Raw genomic sequence first — 19,567 nt, forward strand, 5'->3', positions numbered from 1 at the left:
TAAGGAGTACAGGGCCACGTTCAGTAAGGAGTACAGGGCCACGTTCAGTAAGGAGTACAGGGCCACGTTCAATAGGGAGCATGTGGCCACCTTCTGTGAGGGGTATTGGGAATTTCAAAACTGTCTTTCTGTTGTCTTGTGTATTGGCTTTTGTATTTCCATGAAGCTTTAATTAATCTTTACAGTATACCTAAATAATTTTATACTGTTCACATACCTTAGAATATACCTCTCCAAGAGTTGGTTGTGTGACTAGGTATGAGCATAACATTGGAAGGCGATTGGTCACTATTAGATAGTGGAAGAAGAGACTACGGATTGGATCTACTAGTGAGGTGGATATCCTGGGGGTGAGAGGACACAATTTTTAAGAAGCAAAGAATAAGTTCTGAATAAAGCCTGACTGTATAAATGAGTCTTTGTAACAAATGAGGTTTCATTAATTTTTTTCCCTGAAGTACTGATTAACTCAATGTATTTCACAAATACATATCAAGGATTCAACCAATCACACATACATAGTCACTGGTTTGCACACATTTAATGCATGCAGGTTCACAAAAGTGTTGCCTGCACCTTACAAAAAAAGTAAAGTATAACAATATAGTGTGTTTTAACAGTAACCATGTAACAGTAAACTGCACTCTGGCTCACACACACACACACACACACACACACACACACACACACACACACACACACACACACACACACACACACTTGGAACACCGAATGTATCAAAATACTTAACACAACCTATGAGTTGATAAACAATGCAAATGCAAACCAGTTTCATTATCACCTCATTGCCACAATCCAAAACTTGTCTATTAACTTTAAGAATATCGCCATGTGCTTGTCTTTAATTAAACCTGATGAGAACAGGAGATGTACAGCAATCTTGATATGCAATATAAACATCTAAAGTGTCATGATGTTCAAAGTTATATACAGCTGCCATACTATATGCACCTGTCCAATTATAACATGGACATAGTAAGTACTTGACAGTCATAATAAGACAACATCTTACACAAATTAACATAATGCAAGAGTTGACATGGGATGCCATTTATTCTTCCTCTAAAATTTATGAAGAAGTTTATGATGGGAGGTAAAACAGCACAGTGCTCTTAACACACATTGTGGAGCTAATTCTGGTAGTTTAATCAAATGGCGTTCTAAAGCAATGGAGGCATAAATGGCAACCTTGAACACATGGGAAAAAGGACAGTCAAAGAAACACCCTCATACACACTCAGCAACCAAATGAAATAAGACATCCTCACAAACTCAGCAGCCAAACAGACACCAGCCTCACATACTGCAGACAGGAGGAACAAGCTCAAGGAGGGAGAACATAGCAAAAGGTTAACCACGGCCACATGCTCTCAGACATGGCTTGCTCCTCTCACTCGTTGCCAGCGACGGAGGTGTGCTGCTGGTCGAAGGAGCACCTGTGGAGGCGAGAATTAAGTGGTGAGGAGAAGCTCATCAAATGCTCTGATGCTGGACACAATTAGATACAGGTTTTATGTCATGTGTTTTCAGATCAGTATTGTTTTCTATTTGACATGTATATCAGATTTAAAATTCTTTGCCTAATTAATATCATTTAGCTTTTAAATGTTTCATTCAATATGTACACAAGTAGGATATTAAAAAGGCATGGATGAATACCCAGGCATAAATAGCATAAGAAAACATGTACACATATATACAGAAAATCCTGAGAACAAAGATAGAGCACAAAACCAACATGCAGGACAAACTAAGGTCTTCACTGACTCTTTGGTACACCTTGTGGCACATACACCTGCAAGATTCAGAACACAGCACTGACACATATAGGTACAGCTCAGCAACTATAAGTTTTTTTTCTGACAGTGCATATTATATTTGAACAAACAGTAGCTGCTACAGGGTTACCCTCTACGGTTTAGTTAATTAGCAGAGGAATAAATCCTTTCTTATATCATTAACATCTGTGACATAGCTTCTAGCAAGGGCAGGGAAAGATTATAAAAAAGAGCATGTTTGTTCCAGGCATTATAATGGTTGAGTGGAGGCCAGTCTTCAATCTCCAGTGATAGGGGAACTTCATTCCTTTATAATGCCTTTCCCAACATGCAGTGGAATAAGGAGATATGTATTTGTAATCACCAGCACATCTTAAGGTTTTATTTACTGAAGGAAGGATACTGTGCACTGCTAAAGGCAGGTGCTAGATGTTATCTTGTGTCAGTACTATGTTCACTAACTACTATATTTACTATGAACTACATGCAAATACCATTCTTAAAAGTTCATAAAGCACCCTGAGTAATATACTTAATGGGTTTTGACATTCTTAAACCAACTGGGGTTCTGCCTGTGTCCATATTTACAGTCTGTGGCAGAATGATATAACAAAAGACTGCATGGATCAGTCTTTCCTGTAAAAAACTCTTAGTGGTGTAGAGTCACAGAAACACCTGCATGTCAAATTCTGCCTTGTTTCAGATCTAATAAATTTGTGAGAACTTGTTGAGTAAGAACAAAATATAGAAAAGATACACATTAGAAAAAAAATGTTCCTAAATCCTAAAGTGAATAAAAAGCAAACCTATAGTGGTAATATTTCAATGAAGTAATCATAACAAGTGAGACCCAGTGATAAAGCTGCAGCAAAAAGGTGGAAGCTGTGATGCCCGTAAACATAAAAGAGCCTTAGGTTCGTGGCCGAGGCTGAAAACTGTCAATAAAAAGTGAAGCTGATAATGAATTGAAGGCACTGTGTTATGAGGCAAGGAAAATTGTAACAGTTTGTGTATTAGAATTACAAGAAACAATGAAAATGAAAAGGAAGGAAAATTCCATGATTACAAAAATAAAAAAAGTAGGAAGGAAGCAGAATAATGGTAACTGCATGCTATCACAGCCTCAGCGTCAGGTGTGTCACTTTTCATTAGTACAGCAATGCCCTGCCACCTATGAATGTTTGCTTTGGATTATGATATTCTAAGTCTTGCATGGGAGGGAAGGTGTGCCTTCTCCATCAGGGAAAAAATGAAGGAACCTTTTTCAATTCCTCTGATTACTTTTGTGGTTAATGGCTCAGTAATAGCTAAACACAAAGGTATTTTCATCAACCTCTGCAATCAGACAATGCTCACTAAAGGCAATAAATGAAATGTAAATAAAGATAAGTTAGACTAATGCAAACAGAAATAAAAAAACTTGCAATGATATTTACCATCCTGAAGGGTCAGCATGATAACAAATCTGAAGTGCAGTATCAAAGAACAACTCTTAATGCCATAAAAACTAAACTTTCATGAACTGCTAATACAGCAAATCCTCGCTTTTATGGATCTTGATATGATGAATTTCAGTGTGGTATATGGGGGAATCTGTTGAACAAGTTTGACAAATGCGTGGTTCTGTTCAGTGGTAGGCCAGCCGAACACACATGTCGATCTGCAGCAGTTTAAACAATGTCGACTGGGTAGTTCATATCCAGTGTCTGCCCAACTGTAATCACATCTGATCTCGTCCTTTCATGCCTCACCTTTCATCTAATACTTCAAATATAATCAGAAATGATCAGACATAGCAAACAATTTACCTCATGTAGCAAACAAGGTTCGTTATATGGGAAATGTTCGGATCCCTCAGATAAAACTGACTCGAATATAGTGACACCTCCTTCCCCCAATTGGTTTGTCAAAGCGTGGGTTTACTGTAAACAATCTACTTGTGACAGTCGAGACTGTGAGACAAACCAACACATTGGCAAACTCCACCTCGTGAAAGGGACACATCGACACGTAGCAACTGCCACCTCATGAAATTATTAATGTTGCACAAATTAAAACCATAGTCACTACCTCCCTTCAACAACCACTGGAACAGACGAATGAATCCTGAGTAAGCATTCTGGCACATCACTTCCCTCTTCTTTTCTCCAAAAATAAGAAAAACAGGGGGAAGGTTTGTCCATTAAGCACCCAGAGATTAAGAGGCCCATAATTACAGGAAGGAGACATAAGTACTGCTTCCAATTGTACATAATACTGCATTAAATGGGCAAAAGAGCCACTTCAAAATTTAGGCTGTCCTGAAAACTAAAATGATGATAAACTACATCAATGAGACATGTAGGAGAGCAAGAGAAAGAACTACAGCACAAGCAGCATGTAAACTACTTCTCGGCAGACTTACCACTCGGCCAGAGATGACTACAGCATTGATTTTAATTGTCTTGAAAGAAATAATAAAACCACAATTACTACCCTGAGGCCATTTCATTCCCTTAATTCATCTCTCCTAAAGCATAATGTAACAATGACCTCCCACTGAGAGAGAAAGCATACATATTTTTTCTTGTCATTTTTAAATCCAATGCATTGTATCTGACACTCAGTGGATACATCTACACACCAAGAGCACAGTTCTTCTTACTCCCACAAAACTCTGAGTCTGATACTTTAATATGACCAAAAAACTTGAATAAGTGATACTGCTATTAGTAAGGCAAGTGAGTGAGGACAATAGACTATCGGAAAACAAATAAATGTATAATTCTAATGCAACTTTATGCCTCTTCCAAGTCATGGAAGGTGAGGAAATGCAATTTTTCAATCACCATGAGAGAAAAGCCACCTAACCCTTTGGCAGCCTTGCCCCGCTCCCTGGACTGCAAGGCTGAGGCATGATGTGTGCCAGTGCGTGCGAGTAATTACTACCAAGAAAGAATCACAAATTTCATCCCGCTGTGACAACTTTAGGTGTGCTGTGGCAGCTTGTAGGAGATGACATACTACCCTCCCTTTAGACCGAATGTGTTATTGATATCATGCATGCACCATCATCATTGTCATCAATGTTAAATGCAATTTATATACAAAATCATCATGCATGGTGCTGTTAATGATGAGATGCTAGACTATTTAAAAGTTTCCTAAAATAAAGCCTTACAAATGTGAAGCATCTTCAACAAACCAGCCACTTAGCAGGGAAGTAATCATGGCATACAGTTGCATAGACCTTTCCTGGTAAAGTAAGCAAACAACTGCATGACACATACTCTGGGGAGCATACTTAAGCATTGCAGTCCACACAAGGATGGACTGCACTAAAGAGTCTTGTGCTGCCTCAATGTGAAATGATAAAAAATGTGGCAATACCAAATCCCAAAGGAAAATGTTTAAAAAGCAACAAAACTGAAAAAAAAGGTGAATAAACATTAGCAACTTAATGAATGGCTGCATCACAGGTTGGATTGCTGGGACATCTTAGCCCACAAAAATGACTCACGTTCCCATTAGTGTATTTCTAAATCTACATTTCAGCAGTTTTTCTCTAAATTTATGTGCAGCCATTCTCTATTTTTCCCTTTGATAGCATAAAAATAATGGACAAGCAGCCAAAAAATGCATGAATGCTGTTTGTTTATATCACTGCACCTCTGCAAACAGGCTTCACATAACACTGTAGCCAGTCTGCCTGAGCATCTGTTAAGTGTGTGCCCCTGTGTAGTACAACATGTAAACAATGAAGCAAACCATCAGGTGCTCACTGGGTGGCTCTAGTAACTTGGCCCCTCTTTGTAAACAGTTTAGCGAGAACACCTTCATCATTAAGCAACACACCCCAAAAAACAGGCAATGGGGAAGTGGCCATGAGTGTAAAAGGATATAAAAGGTTCTAAAGCAGAGTGGTAGAGGTAGAGACAAAGTGGGCAAATGCTTAGCTGCACTTTCCAATGGTGCTCATCCCTGTCTCTGACCTTTGAGCCTGCATAGGGTGAACACCCTGAACTCAGGACAGAAAGTGGCTGTGTCACCACAGTTTACCTTTACCAGCTTTCCACAGGAACCATTTATCAACCAACCCAAGGGAGGATGAGGAGCACAGTAGTGAAGAGGACTAATATTAATAAACCAATATAGTTGGAAAAAATATGGCTAATATTAACAGATATAAATAGCAAGAGTAGACATATTTTATCTTCTGTTTTTTTTCAGTTTAAGACAACTACTGAACCTAAATTTGTTGTTCATAAAAGACAGATTTATGGAATGTCATAAAAGTACATACTAAAAGGAACAAAGCAAATCCTCAACATGCAGCAATTCAGCTTCCTTTACCTAAGTATCACTATCACCATTATCAAAGTTCATCTAAAAGGTAGGGTGAAAGGTGCTGAGAATCTGTGGACAAGAAAACATCTGCATAGGAAGCAGTCAGAAAAGGAGAAATTTCTTTGCCTACTACGAACTATGTAATATATATAAAAATTTCCATTGCTTACCTGCTACACTCTAAACATCAATTACATACTGCCAAGGAGGAAGAGAAAAATAAGAGAAAGACTAAAAAGTTTGAATTTTGAGACACAGCCTTCTTGAAGGGATAAGCTAAAGTAATTTGATAGATATTTTAGATATTCTTGAAAAGAAACAATAAAAAATAATCCATATAGTATTACATATAACATTGCAGGCATATATGATAAAAAGATAGGTAGATATTTAGGTGCAGTAAACAGCATGACAGCCTTGCTTGCCATTATTGTGCAGCAGCAGTCTGCTAACAAAGTACTCTTAATGGCCAATCAGAAATGCAACACAAAACAGTTTCCCACTACATGACTGCCATTCCACAGCCCCAGAGAGGCAAGAAGTCAGCTATGATGAACCCATATGCAAAATCTTGTGTTTTATAAATAAAGTAAAGGTAAAGTTGGGTGCATATTGTATAGCTGTGTGTGGCTGTGGTGCTCATCTCTGTACTGTTGGCCCTTTGAGCCTATGGTGGGTAAAAACTCATTACCCCGAGACATGGGCTGATGTGAAGTCTGGGATTGCCACAGTTTACCTTCCCAAGGTTTCCCCAGGTACCCATTAATTGACCAACCCAAAACAGAGGATGAATAGCTGGGTGAGCTACACACCGACTGCCTGGGCCGGGATTCGAACCCAGCCCCATGGAGTGGTAACCAGACACGCTAACCACCACTCCATGGAGTTATAAATAAACAAATAAGAACTTCCTAAAGTATCTATTGTAGTGATTTTGTCAAGATCTAAAGTTCAGACATTCTTAAACAAAATAATTATCATTACTAGCAGAGGTCCCATTTCCTGGAGTGAGAGGAATGAGAATCAATAAAGGCTACGTAAGCATTCTGACATGAAAAAAGTTGAGGGGCTGACTCCTCAGCCACACTCTCCTGTAACTAAAGACTCCTGTCCCCTTTCCATTGCCTAATATTAGGTGCAATGGATCATAAAAGTTATGTAATCTACTCTCCATCTCACCTCTTTAAAATGCTCTATGCCCTTCTTCAGTCACCCTATATAACCCGTGAAATGCTGGAAAACCAACTAAAATTTCTTTTGATACACAGAATTCTGAAATAATTAACATGTATTCAGGCTTCCCACTAAAGTTTCAAACTGCAGGTGTCAAAATAGGAAGTATTAATGTTGGGAAACAGCTACTTTGTGAATAAAGTCTACCACCACAAACAGCCATATATTGCAAGGAACTATTGTGAAGCAATCTAAGCAGTGCATAAAGAAAATTAATGAGCTGAAAATATAATAGAAAATAATACTAATATCCTACGAAGAGTTCAGAGGAACATAATACTAATCGTGTCCAGGAGACAACTGCAGGTGCACTACTCATCCACAAACTCGTGATGCAGAAATGATAACATAAAAAGGAATCCAGCTTGGAGACCATGGAGTATCATAAAAAATAAATAAAAACATGTACAAAATCATAACAATAATGATATAACTCAAACTCTAACTAGGAGGCAGGAGGCAGCTTAAGATGAGACTAGCATAGGTTGCAGCTCACTGACCAACACACACCCTACCAGACGCAGGCACCCCACACACGCCACTCAGCTTAACCCTGAAGGTATTCTGACGGTTCCTTAGAGGCCATCGAAATTTTAAAGCAGTTTGGAGGCCTAGTGGCAGTGGAGAAAAAAGGAGAGGGATCAGCCATCACCCAGCAGTCCACAGTAATCATAGCGAGGGGGTGAGAGGTGGGAAGGGTTGGAGCAGCATGAAAAAACAAAGGAGAGAGGGAGGGAGTGGAGTGAAGGTGACATAAGGGGAAGGAGGGAAGTGGGATTGAGTGGGGGAGAGGTGGAGGCACTGTAATGATATGTCCTCTCACAATTAGTGATGACTATTTATGAACGACTGAAATTTAAAGGATTTTATTTTATCTCAGCTATTACTTGCATTCTTCATTAATATTTATTCCAAGTCAAAATTTAAGTAGTACTAGACTCCACTTTGACTAAAGCATATAAGTACTGTGTGCCTGAATGATGTTGTATGCATCTCATTTATTTGTGGTATTATACAAGGCTGAAGTCCTCTCTCAGTGCCTTATTATCAGCAACTTACAGTTTATATTATACCTTTGAATTCCTAGTTTACTGATTCATAGAAAAGCATTTTTCAAATTTGGAAATTGAAATAATGTGAAAAGAGAACATGAAAATGTCCAAGAGAATTGAACCACAAGCATCTCATAAATCTGTGGATCATATTAGCATAAAAATATACTTATATTATATAAAGAAAGTTAGGGACATGTGTTCTAAGTAGGAATCCACTTAAATACAACAAACTAAAATACTACTGTGATGGAAGAAAAGCAGCATACTGGAGAGATCAAAGGGTTACCATGTAAGTCATCCAAAGGAGAGACGTATGGACCAGTGGAAGGATCAGGAATACTTTGCAAATCGAAGAACAGGAACATAACTACATATTGAATCTTCTGAGAGCTCAGCTTTTACATATACTTAGTGGGACAAGAGGAAACAAGAATGACCAAACAACTGCTGTGTAAACCACATCAGGTGAGGTGTAGCTTATGTTGCTGGAGTACCAAGGGGATTCATTAAGTCTGCACATGAGTACTGACTGAGCTGTGATGCAAAATGAATGCTAAATGTTCACAAAAGCAAATTCTGTTTATGATTGTGGTCTTCTGAAGCAATACTTGTTTTCAGGTATTAAAATGGAGGAGGAGAATATTACTTTTACTGAGGGTTGTCTCATGGTGGTAGTTGTGGTGTTAGTAGTGGTGGTGGTGATGGTGGTGGCAGGTTCTCAGCATCCAGTAGGAGTATATGAGTTTGAACATCTAAATAACAAGGTACTGATTACTAGTGATAGCTAATGAGGTAAGCTGGAGGATGTACAGGGAGAAAGGATGAGGCAGATACTCTGGGGGGTCTGAAGCCTATGAGGAAGGAGGGTCAACTTACATGTGTTCCGGGTGGTTCCTGATGCAGTCAATCATCCCTGCCGGCTGCATCTCCTTCAGACAGATTTGGTGGATGGCAGTGAAGAGAGGAAACCTGCATGGGAGGAGGGTACAAGAGTCTAAGGTCCATATTCTGAAACCTATCGGGCTTCCACTATGACAATTTCCCAAGGTCGCAGAGAAGATTAACCTGGTTTTCATGGGTGACTATTCTGTTCAAGATGGAGAAGTAGTGTAAAGCTCTAACTATGAACACAAAACAGACCACGAAAATCCCAGCAACTTCTACGAGAGGCTTTTCAAACAGGCATAGTAAGATGTTGATACATTTGACAATAAAGGCTTAAGGGATAGTCCATGATATTTTGGAAAGAGGTTCAAATCACATTCTATCCATACACCATAATCATATATTAATACTAATTGCAAAATGTCTCTTCACCAGCCAAATTTTCTCATGACTCTGAAGACAATTAAAAGGAGAAGTTATAACTAAACTATAATACTCAGATACTCTGCTAGGCTTATGAGAGAGCACAAAAGATAGGTTGGAATAGGTTCAAACAGGCAGAAGTTAGATCAGGTGTAACAGCTGTCCTTTGTTTTGAGTGAAGAAATATGATAGTACCATTACATGTCACTCACCTGTCCTCCATGTTCTTCTCCCTGAGCATGTGGTTCACCTCCAGGGCTGTGTAGGGGCCCTGCAGCTTTTGGCCATTGAGCATCTCCTTCTCCAGCTCTTCAATTGTCTGAAGGATGGAAGGAAATTGTGAAGTGTGCTGCTGTTGCTGGGCCTGCTAGAGTAGTGGTATATTCTGATGGCTAAACAACCTGCTGAACTGTATGAATTCACAAAATCAAAATGAAATGGCCAGGATTCATTTTCTTGGACATGATTAATCATAAATAGAGTTTGTGGGTGTAGCAAAAAATATTGTCATTTTTTCCTGAAACATCTGCAGCAAATTGCTACTGAAATAATGGCAGCATTTTTCTTATAACTTTTAATTCCCACTAAACATAAATGAAACATCACATTCACAGCACTGTGTCTTCCTCTAATGTGGCATCCATCACGTTTTTGGACAGACACACACCTTGCCTGTCTTGACGAAGGCCTCCGCCACTTTCCTGTTCCTGCCGCCATAGCAGGTGGTGATCAGGTCCGCCACGCCACAGCTCTCAAAGAAGGTGCCAAGCTTGGAGCCGGGGTAGAAGACCTGGCACAGACAACACAAGATGTACACACTCCTCTAAAGATACTTTGTTTTTATTGTCATATTTTAATTCAGTGCTGGCAATTAAAATCATGAGATCAGTTTTAAGGTTATCCACCAAGAAGGGAAACAAACCCAATAGGTATATATAAAAAAACCTTGACTTTTATCTAGTACTTCAAAACATTCAGAAGTCTTTTACAATTATTTTTATTAAAGTTGAGCTCCACAAGACTCACTGAACAAACACCAATAGTAAAATACCTTTCATTTTAAGAACTAAGTATTTTTTTTCTAAAATGCCCTTATTATAACCATGATAACTAAAGGTTCTAAACTTTCTTCAATATTCTTGGTTCAATTTCTCTATACTGTCCACAAACTATATTCTGGAGCGCATTCATAAGATGTCAGAATTCTTTTTTAAACTTTTCATAAGTCTAACTATATTTTTTTATACAGTACAGCACCTTTATATTCATGCTGAAAGCCAACATTCTAATCCTAAAGACACCTCTCCACCTGATATTGACCTCTCTTTTGGCCACTCTTTATCTTTTACAGGAGCAGCGATTAGTGGGCTTTTTTTTCTACACATTTTTTTTCCTTTGTTGCCCTTGAGCAACTTCCTTTCCTGTAAAAAAAAAAAAAAAATAAATAAATAAATAAATAAATAAATAAAAAAAAAGACGGAACTGAAGCAGCGGCTCACCTCACAGAACTTGATCATCTCCATGAGTCCTAATCTGATGACGGCCGCCTTGGTGTTGTCTCCGTAGCCAAGGCCATCCACAAAGCCGGCACCTGTTGCCACAATGTTCTGAAGCACCAAAATAAACCATCAGCATCAGCAGTATGTTAATTATTATAGTCATCACCATCATCATCATCATCTGTTAAATGTTAGATTCCAAACAAGTAAAGTCAGCGCACACTAAATTGGTCCAGAAGTCCTGCCCTTTCCCTCACCCTCCTGACTCCTAACTCCAAGCAAATATCTCAGCTGGAAACTTCACATCTCCTCTCTTACTTAATCAGCTTCCTAGAGGTTGGGCATTCTGTATCGCCTCCACCAGTTCTTCTCCCCCACACAGTTGCTTTTTATATATAAGGGCCTTGTCCGCCCCCGTATGGAGTATGCATCTCACGTGTGGGGGGGACTCCACTCACACAGCTCTCTTGGACAAAGTGGAGTCTAAGGCTTTTCGTTTCATCAACTCCCCTCCTATTACTGACAGTCTTCTACCTCTTTAAATTCTGCTGCCATGTTGCATATCTTTCTATCTTCTATTGATATTTTCATGCTGACTACTCTTCTGAACTTGCTAACTGCATGCCTCCCCCCCTCCCGTGGCCCCGCTGCACACAACTTTCTACTCAAGCTCATCCCTATACTGTCCATACCCCTTATGCAAGAGTTAACCAGCATCTCCATTCTTTTATCCCCTTCACTGGTAAACTCTGGAATAGCCTTCCTTTATCTGTATTTCCTCCTGCCTACGACCTCTTTCAAGAAGAGTGTATCAAGACATATCTCCATCTGAAATTGACCTCTCTTTTCGCCACTCTATACTTTTTGCTTTGTGGGAGCAACAGTTAGTGTTTTTTTTTCCTACATTTTCTTTGTTGCCCTTGAGTTGCTCTCTGTGCTGAGGAAAAAAAAAAAAAAAAAAAAAAAAAAAAAAACATCAACCAACCAATCAGCTCCCATAGCTATGAAAGAGGGGGTAGGAGGCTTCTGGGTCAGGTTAGTGTACAGTGACTAAAGTACATTTTCCCCTTCACTGAGCACCATGTTCCTGAAATTTATTGTCAAAAGAAAAGAAACGTCATTAATGGTACTGCTGCCTTTTTTTCCACATCAGACAAAATCTGGGCCACATTCTTAAACAGTTCAGCACCCAACCACACACACATTTGACAAGACTTTTGAAGGAGTTGTAGGCATATCCATGGGGGTAGTTTTATGACCCTGGTGGTGGTTTAACGAAGCTTCTCGACCATGAATGTGAAAAAACACTAACGAGAACCCGATTATCTTTTTTGGTCTTTGGAAATATTTGACATGATGATGATACCGACCTTTAAGTGACAGACCCATCCACGTGGCCTTACCTTGAGTGCCCCATACACCTCCATGGCCTCCATATAAAAAAACACTAATGCGAACCCGATTATTCTCTCTCTCTCTCTCTCTCTCTCTCTCTCTCTCTCTCTCTCTCTCTCTCTCTCTCTCTCTCTTTTTTTTTTTTTGTCTCTGGAAATGCTTGACATGAGGCGGGAGCGTCTGAGGATACCGACCTTAAAGTTAGAGACCCATCTATCTGGCCTTACCTTGAGCGCCCCGCACACCTCCACGGCCTCAACATCATCCACCACCACCACTCTGAAGTACTCCGTCTGGATGAGGTCCCTGTACATCCTGCCCACCGCCTCATCCCGGCAGCCTGCGGGAACATGGGGAGGTGAATATTATTTGGACGAGGAAGAAGTCAAGAAATGCACAAATTTATGGTAATGGGCAACAAGTGTGTACAGTTATGGATGTTTTCTTGTCAAAATAACAATAAATCATAACTCTTACTATCTTGTACTTGTTCAAATACAAAGAAAGCATGTGTTACTATTTTTACTTGATGAAATAAAATGAAAACATAACACAATATTTTTTCTTGGTTGGAACCAGCAAAAGAGTAACAGAAATGGTACATACTACTTAGACAATATATAATAAAGATCAATACCTACCCCCACTACCACCATAACTTATTATCAGAGAAAAAAAAGCAAATAGAGAGCAAATACTAGGGTACAGCAGCAGCAGCCGTACTTATAGCGGTCTCTTCTCATCTCATCTTATCAGCTACAATCATCTCTATAGGATTACTAAAGGCAGCAACACACCACCACCACCACCATGTCTTATCAACAGAGAAAAAATGCAAGTGAGGAACAAACAGTGAGGTACGGCAGTCGTATCTGTGCCTATAGTAATCTCTTCTAATCTCATCACCATTTTATCTTTTTAGTTTCCTGGTGCTACTTACACATGTATCCTTAGTTGTATAATCACACTCTGTACTGCCTGGGGGTTGGGATGGCATGCTCCTCCCTTCTCCTTTATTGTTTACTTGCAACAATAAACTATCAATCAATCAATCCTACAACCATTTATAAGATTACTATAACCAAGACAGCAACAGATTACCTCTACCACCACCAAGACATCACAATAAAAAATTCAAATGAGGAACAAATAGTAAAGCAAAGGTAAGGCATAATCATATGTATACCTATGGTGGTCTCACAGAACTTCTCATCCGCCACCTCGCCCGCCAGGTTGGCCCCCATGAGCACGGACATGGGGACGTTGACGACCTCGTTGATCAGGTGGGAGATGAGCATGATGCCGCCGCCCTCCTTCAAGTCAAAGCCCTGGGGGAAGAGATGCGTGTGAGTGGGTGTGAGTGGAAATACCTAACTAGCCTTGGAGTAATGGAATTTGAATGTGAGTATACTTCTAATTAATTAATGTTGCTAATTGTTTCTTAGTTCCAACATATAATACTTTCATTATTAGTAAAATCTAAAATAACTGAAGAAGGTAACTTAGTACAAACCACCATTAATTGTAATTGTGACTGACTTTGAATTATGTAATTACTCCGTCTATAATTAACTAGCCATTTATATCTGCCTACGGTTCCACACACAAACACACACACAAAACATCAAGACACGTTCCTCTATTCCCCTCATTCTCTTGTCTGCTAATCATTCTGCCGAGTAATTATCAGCTTGTTAATTAATCAGCCAATAGTAATCTCTCAACACACACACACACACACACACACACACACGTAAATAAGTAGTACAACCACCACCACCACCCTCACCACCCCCACCATCATCCTCGCCGCAGCATCGCCATCGCCACGCCGCACATTTTCCAAGCAGGCGCAGCATTACCTTGATGAGAGAGATGCCGACGGTGGTGGGCTTGAGCTTGCCGGCGAGGGGCTGACATATCCTCTTGATGAACTGGTGCGGGATGACGAAGATCAGCACGTCAGCATCCTTGGCAGCCTCCAGCACGTCGGACACAGCAATCTGACGAGGGAGGGAGAGAGAAAAAAAGGGAATTATCAGTCTCATTGGAAAAAGAAATCATGTTAAACTAATGTACCCTATGATCCGTACCGAGAGAGAGAGAGAGAGGCACCTGTAAACCCTTAATAATCATGCCTCTCCATTATTTCCTCTTTCCTCTTTCTCAGTCTCTCACACTACACCTTTTCATCTTCCCCTTTCTCCTCCTCCTCTTTAATTCCTTCCCACTCTTATTAATTCTCTTCTTCTTTTCTTATATTTCCTACCCAACTTTCCTCCTACCCTAAGTATACTCCAACATTATTTTTGAAACGAAGCCAGTGATTAAAGATTGCTGACACACACACACACACACACACACACACACACACACACACACACCATAAGTAAGAAACATGTTCTCTGAGATACTATAAGGGCGGGCGACTACGTGGTGTGGCTGCAGAAACTGAATAAAACTGGTCGGGAAGGGAGTTGAGGTAAAAATACTGAGAAAGCGAAGTGACATGACTGGCAAAAGAGAGAATGAGGAGCAAGGAGAGTGGATGTTGCCTCTATGCGGATATCGGATTGGCATAGCAAGATTTTAATTTTTTATTATTATTATTGAGATCCATGAAAGAGCATCGAAAGAAAAAAAAATAGACCCAGATTCCCCTCGATGAGTAGAAATACATAAAACATAAGACGGTGATGGTAAAGTAAGAAGAATAAGGAAGGAAGGAGACAAAAACAATACGTAATGAGTTAACAGCTTGATGGGTGTTGTGGGTGTTGAATTTTGCCTTTAATTACCTGTCAATGTCAACAAGAGAAACAGTCATTTAGAGAAGTGCATCAGAAGAAGAAAAAAAAGCGCTACAAAATATAAGACACCATCACATGTCTACACACACACACACACACACACACACACACATACAAGAATAGCACAGGGATGGAACGCTTGATAAAGAGGAAGACAGACATGAAAAGTGACATGATCAATTTTGTACATGGGCAGTGTGTGCATGTGTGGTGACAATGAAGAAGACGAAGAAGTAACAGAAAACGAAAAAGGAAATAAAGAAAAATAAAGGGAGAAGTACGAACATGAGGAAAAGGTGAATGATTAATGACAGCAACATAAGTAAATAGAAGAAAAAGAAGAAGAAGAAGAAGAGGAAGGGAGAGATGCCGTGGGAGTGAAGGGAGGAACAGGAACAGACAATCGATGCGTTCTTCGTCACGGTGGAGGCAGAGAAGCGTACAGAAGTGGGCGTAGCGCTGAGAGAGAGAGAGAGAGAGAGAGAGAGAGAGAGAGAGAGAGAGAGAGAGAGAGAGAGAGAGAGAGAAATAAGCTGCCCAATAAACAACTACATCACAATAACAAACCTACACCACACAACTCTACACTCTAGGCCCATCTCAAACATCTCGGGGCTTGCACACCCACATTTGACTAAGCTTTCGTAGAGGATGTGTATCTCCATGGCTATAGTTTTCTGAGCCTAGTGATAGTATGACGAGGCCTCTGCACAGTGAACGTGAACGGCACTTACGAGAACCTGCGATCCATCTCTGTGACCTTGAGACATAGGGCCAGTTTTACAGTCCAATACAGCAAGTTTGTAAGCTCCCCAACCAAGCACAAAATACGACGAAAATTCCTTGTAGCACTAGTTTTTGGCGTTGATATAAAAAAGTGGAGGGAATTTTAGGACTCTACGAAGGACATCTCTTTATTAGTATCTAGTAATGAGTAGAAACAGCGGATCATTGTGGTGGATATGGTTTGGTTGGGGCGTTTACAATGACCGTGTGTTAGACTGTCGAACTGGTCCATAGATGCGTGAGCCGAAAGCGTCTGAGAGAATACGCGACTCTGCCTTCTGCTACGCATCAGCCAGCTACAGTACAAGGTCGCCGGCGCTGGGGGCAAGGGTTGAGAGCCCGGACTGGGTGTGGGGACTACTGGGGAGGGTCTGGGGTGAGTGTAGTGCAAGCCAGGGTACGAGGGCAAGGATGAAGGTTAAGACTGGACGCCGGGTGGGTGTGGGGTGGAAGGGGACGCGTGCAGGGAGGGAGGGAAGGAGAAGGGTGTTACGTGGCTGTGCGTAAGGGGGGAATAAAATGCTGATTTCCTTGTTACGTAACTTGTCCAGACAGTAGTTTTTGCGTAGGCGTGGTCTGCATACTCGATCTTCAACACTTCATTATATTTTTTGTCTTCCATATTTGTTTTTATTTATGGAACGTGTCCAGACTTTTTGTGGGGTGTGGGGTGCGGTTAGTGTTTTTTCTGTTACTTTATGTAACTTATTACGTCTCGGCTAACAGTACAACAACAACAATGGTAAGGGGAATGAACCTGGGTGTCGCTAGCATGCCTGGGCGATTATAATATAATGACCATAAAGACAAGGAAACGAGAACTAATAAAATTAAATTACTTAACACACACACACACACACACACAGCTCAGTCCATCATCACACGTTATTTTATTCCCTTCATCCCCTCCCTTCCTACCGTGTAGTGTAATCATGAGCTTGTTAATGAATGCGTCCCTTGCACTCCTTCAGCACACACACACACACACACACACACACACACACAGAGGCAAACCACACGGACATTGAACCTTAACAAAACTGTCCTTAATGTGATGCCGAAACCCTCACCACACACACACACACACACACACACACACAGAGGCACCCCCACCCTCCAACATCCACACAAAAACAAAGCCCCCTCCCACCCACCCCACTAACACAGGCACACCACAGGGCACCAAAACCTCAGGGAAGAGTAGTCTGGCATTGCTCCGGGTGCTAATTACTCTACCAGCAGACACACGGCCGGCGACGCTGAGCTTGCTGCCTATCGCCCGAGCGGAATGAAGATGAGGCCAACGGGGAGGAGGACAAGTGAGGATGAGGGGATATAGATGAAGGTTAGCTAGTTAGATGCAAATAGTTAGTTAGTGAGTTGGTTAGTCAGTCAGTCAATCAGTCAGTTAGTCAGATAGTTAGTTCGTTAGGGGTTAGGGAGGGGGGAAGGGGAGGATGAGGGGAGGGAGATAAGAGTGTGGGAGGTCGAGGACAGGCGATAATGAGAAAAGGTAGATGATGGACAGGTGTTAGGGAGGTGAGGGAATAGGGGATGAGAGGAAATAATGTGGGATGAGGAGATTGGGATGAAGGGAGGGAGGCTGAGGGTAGGCAAGAATGAGGGGAGGGAGACGAGGGGTAAGTATGGGAGCTGAGGCATAAAAGGGGAGGAAGAGAAAGAGGGAAAGGAGAAATGAATGAAAAGGAGGGAGGAATGCATGGACGGATGGAGAACGGAATAAAGCAGAAGTGAGGGAGAGAGGAAGAGGAGATGAGAGAAATAGAGTGGAAGAAATGGAAGATAAGGAAGAGGGAAAGGAGATATGGATGAGAGGAGGAAGAGGAGGAGGTGGAGAAGTGGAAGTAGAGGTGAGGGAGTAAAAACGAGATATGAGAGGGAAGGATTTACGAGAGCTGGACAGGAGGAGGAGGAGGAGGAAGAGGAGGGAAGTAGGAGGGAGGGAAATGGACAACCAGAGGATAGTTACAAGGCAATAACGGGTATGACAGACGAACATGGGAGAGAAGTAACAGGAGATGGAGACGCAGAGGAGAAGGATGCTGGAGAAGGAAGAGGAGATGAAAAAAGCGGAGATAGGAGAAAGAGAAAAATAATGAATAGATGAGCAAGGGAGGAACATGATTGAAAGAAACAAGATAAAGGAAAAAAAAAGTTTGGAAGGAGGGAACACCAACTAATAAATTCAAAGAGAGGAGGAATGAGGAATAGCGAAGATAGGAGAAAGAGAAAAATTAATAGACTAGAAAACTGAGGAACGCGAAGTAAAGAAAGAGAATCAGGAAATCGAGAAACATTTGGAAGAAACGCAAACTAATAAATTCAAAAAGAGGAAAAAAAGGGAATTAGGGAAAAGAAAAGAAATAAATGGACGAGAGAGGAAATAACAAAGGAGAAAACACACGATATAAAAGAGAAAAAATAAAATAACAGAAGTAGGGAAAAGAGAAATGAAATGAGTGAAAAGAGGAAAGCATCAATTCAATGAAAGGAGAAGGAATGTAGGAAGCCTGAGAAAGAGGAAGAGAGAAAGAGAGAGAGAATAATAATAGTCTTGTTGTCGCCTAATACTGCGTCCTCCAAATATTCTCTACCTGTAAGGGGAGTTGGTACACAGGTGGGTGAGTAGCCAAACGAGGGTGTCAGTTGAGAGGGGTCGGAGGAGGAGGAGGAGAAGAAGAAGAAGAAAAGAAGTGAAGAAGAAGAAGAAGAAGAAGAAGAAAAGAAGAATGGATGAACGAGTGGGTGAACGAATGAATGAATGAATGGATGAATGAATGTGAAGTGTGTGTTTAAGGAGAAAAGGATAAAGATAAAAGAAATGATGCCAACCAGAGAGAGAGAGAGAGAGAGAGAGAGAGAGAGAGAGAGAGAGAGAGAGAGAGAGAGAACAACAGGTAACTTGACAAGATAACTAAGCACAGGCAACTCGACATGTTAAGAAATTATTAAAAAAAAAGTGACAAGGCCGAGAAAGTGACAAATAAAGATAATAAAAAAACAAAACAAGGACAGAGGAAGGTAGTGCAAGGTCAGAGCGAGAGGCAAGGGCAAGGGCAAGGACAAGGACGGTGGTGCGTGTGGTTTCAAGTGGAGGAGAAATGGTGGAGTGTGGGAGGAGAGGGACAAGACCCCTGAAGCCGCTAGAGTGGATCAGGAGCCGCAATGAGGTTGGAGTGAAGAGGAATGAGGAGGAGGAGGAGGAAGAGAGGGAAAGAGAGAAGGAAAGAGGGAATAAAAGAGGGAATGTAAGAGGGAGAGAGAGGAAATATGAGAGGGAGAAACATGATAAAAAAAAGGAAAATAAAGGGAATAAATGAGAGGGAAAGAGGAAG

The 19,567-nt window shown here is 40.9% G+C and overlaps 1 protein-coding gene across 7 annotated transcripts in view; it reads right to left on the minus strand.

Annotated features, from left to right (window-relative positions):
- Positions 1-458: 458 nt before the first annotated feature.
- LOC126981522 (glycerol-3-phosphate dehydrogenase [NAD(+)], cytoplasmic-like) overlaps positions 459-19,567 on the minus strand; it is a 37,452-nt gene continuing 18,343 nt past the window's right edge. The window contains exons 3-11 of one of the 7 annotated variants that reach the window (XM_050832707.1): positions 14,478-14,618; positions 13,802-13,943; positions 12,843-12,955; positions 11,221-11,328; positions 10,389-10,511; positions 9,934-10,040; positions 9,290-9,382; positions 7,874-7,969; positions 459-1,457 (exon numbers count right to left, since the gene is read on the minus strand). In XM_050832707.1, the coding sequence (XP_050688664.1) occupies positions 7,906-7,969; positions 9,290-9,382; positions 9,934-10,040; positions 10,389-10,511; positions 11,221-11,328; positions 12,843-12,955; positions 13,802-13,943; positions 14,478-14,618 (891 nt within the window). In that variant the 3' untranslated portion in view covers positions 459-1,457; positions 7,874-7,905. Of the gene's footprint in view, positions 1,458-4,203; positions 4,243-4,959; positions 5,034-7,858; positions 7,970-9,289; positions 9,383-9,933; positions 10,041-10,388; positions 10,512-11,220; positions 11,329-12,842; positions 12,956-13,801; positions 13,944-14,477; positions 14,619-19,567 lie in introns of all 7 variants that reach the window. The other 6 variants (XM_050832706.1, XM_050832705.1, XM_050832710.1 and 3 more) reach the window with 6 other exon arrangements.

The sequence above is a fragment of the Eriocheir sinensis genome, chromosome 48 (genome assembly GCF_024679095.1).
Source record: "Eriocheir sinensis breed Jianghai 21 chromosome 48, ASM2467909v1, whole genome shotgun sequence".
NCBI classification, from domain to species: Eukaryota; Metazoa; Arthropoda; class Malacostraca; order Decapoda; family Varunidae; genus Eriocheir; species Eriocheir sinensis.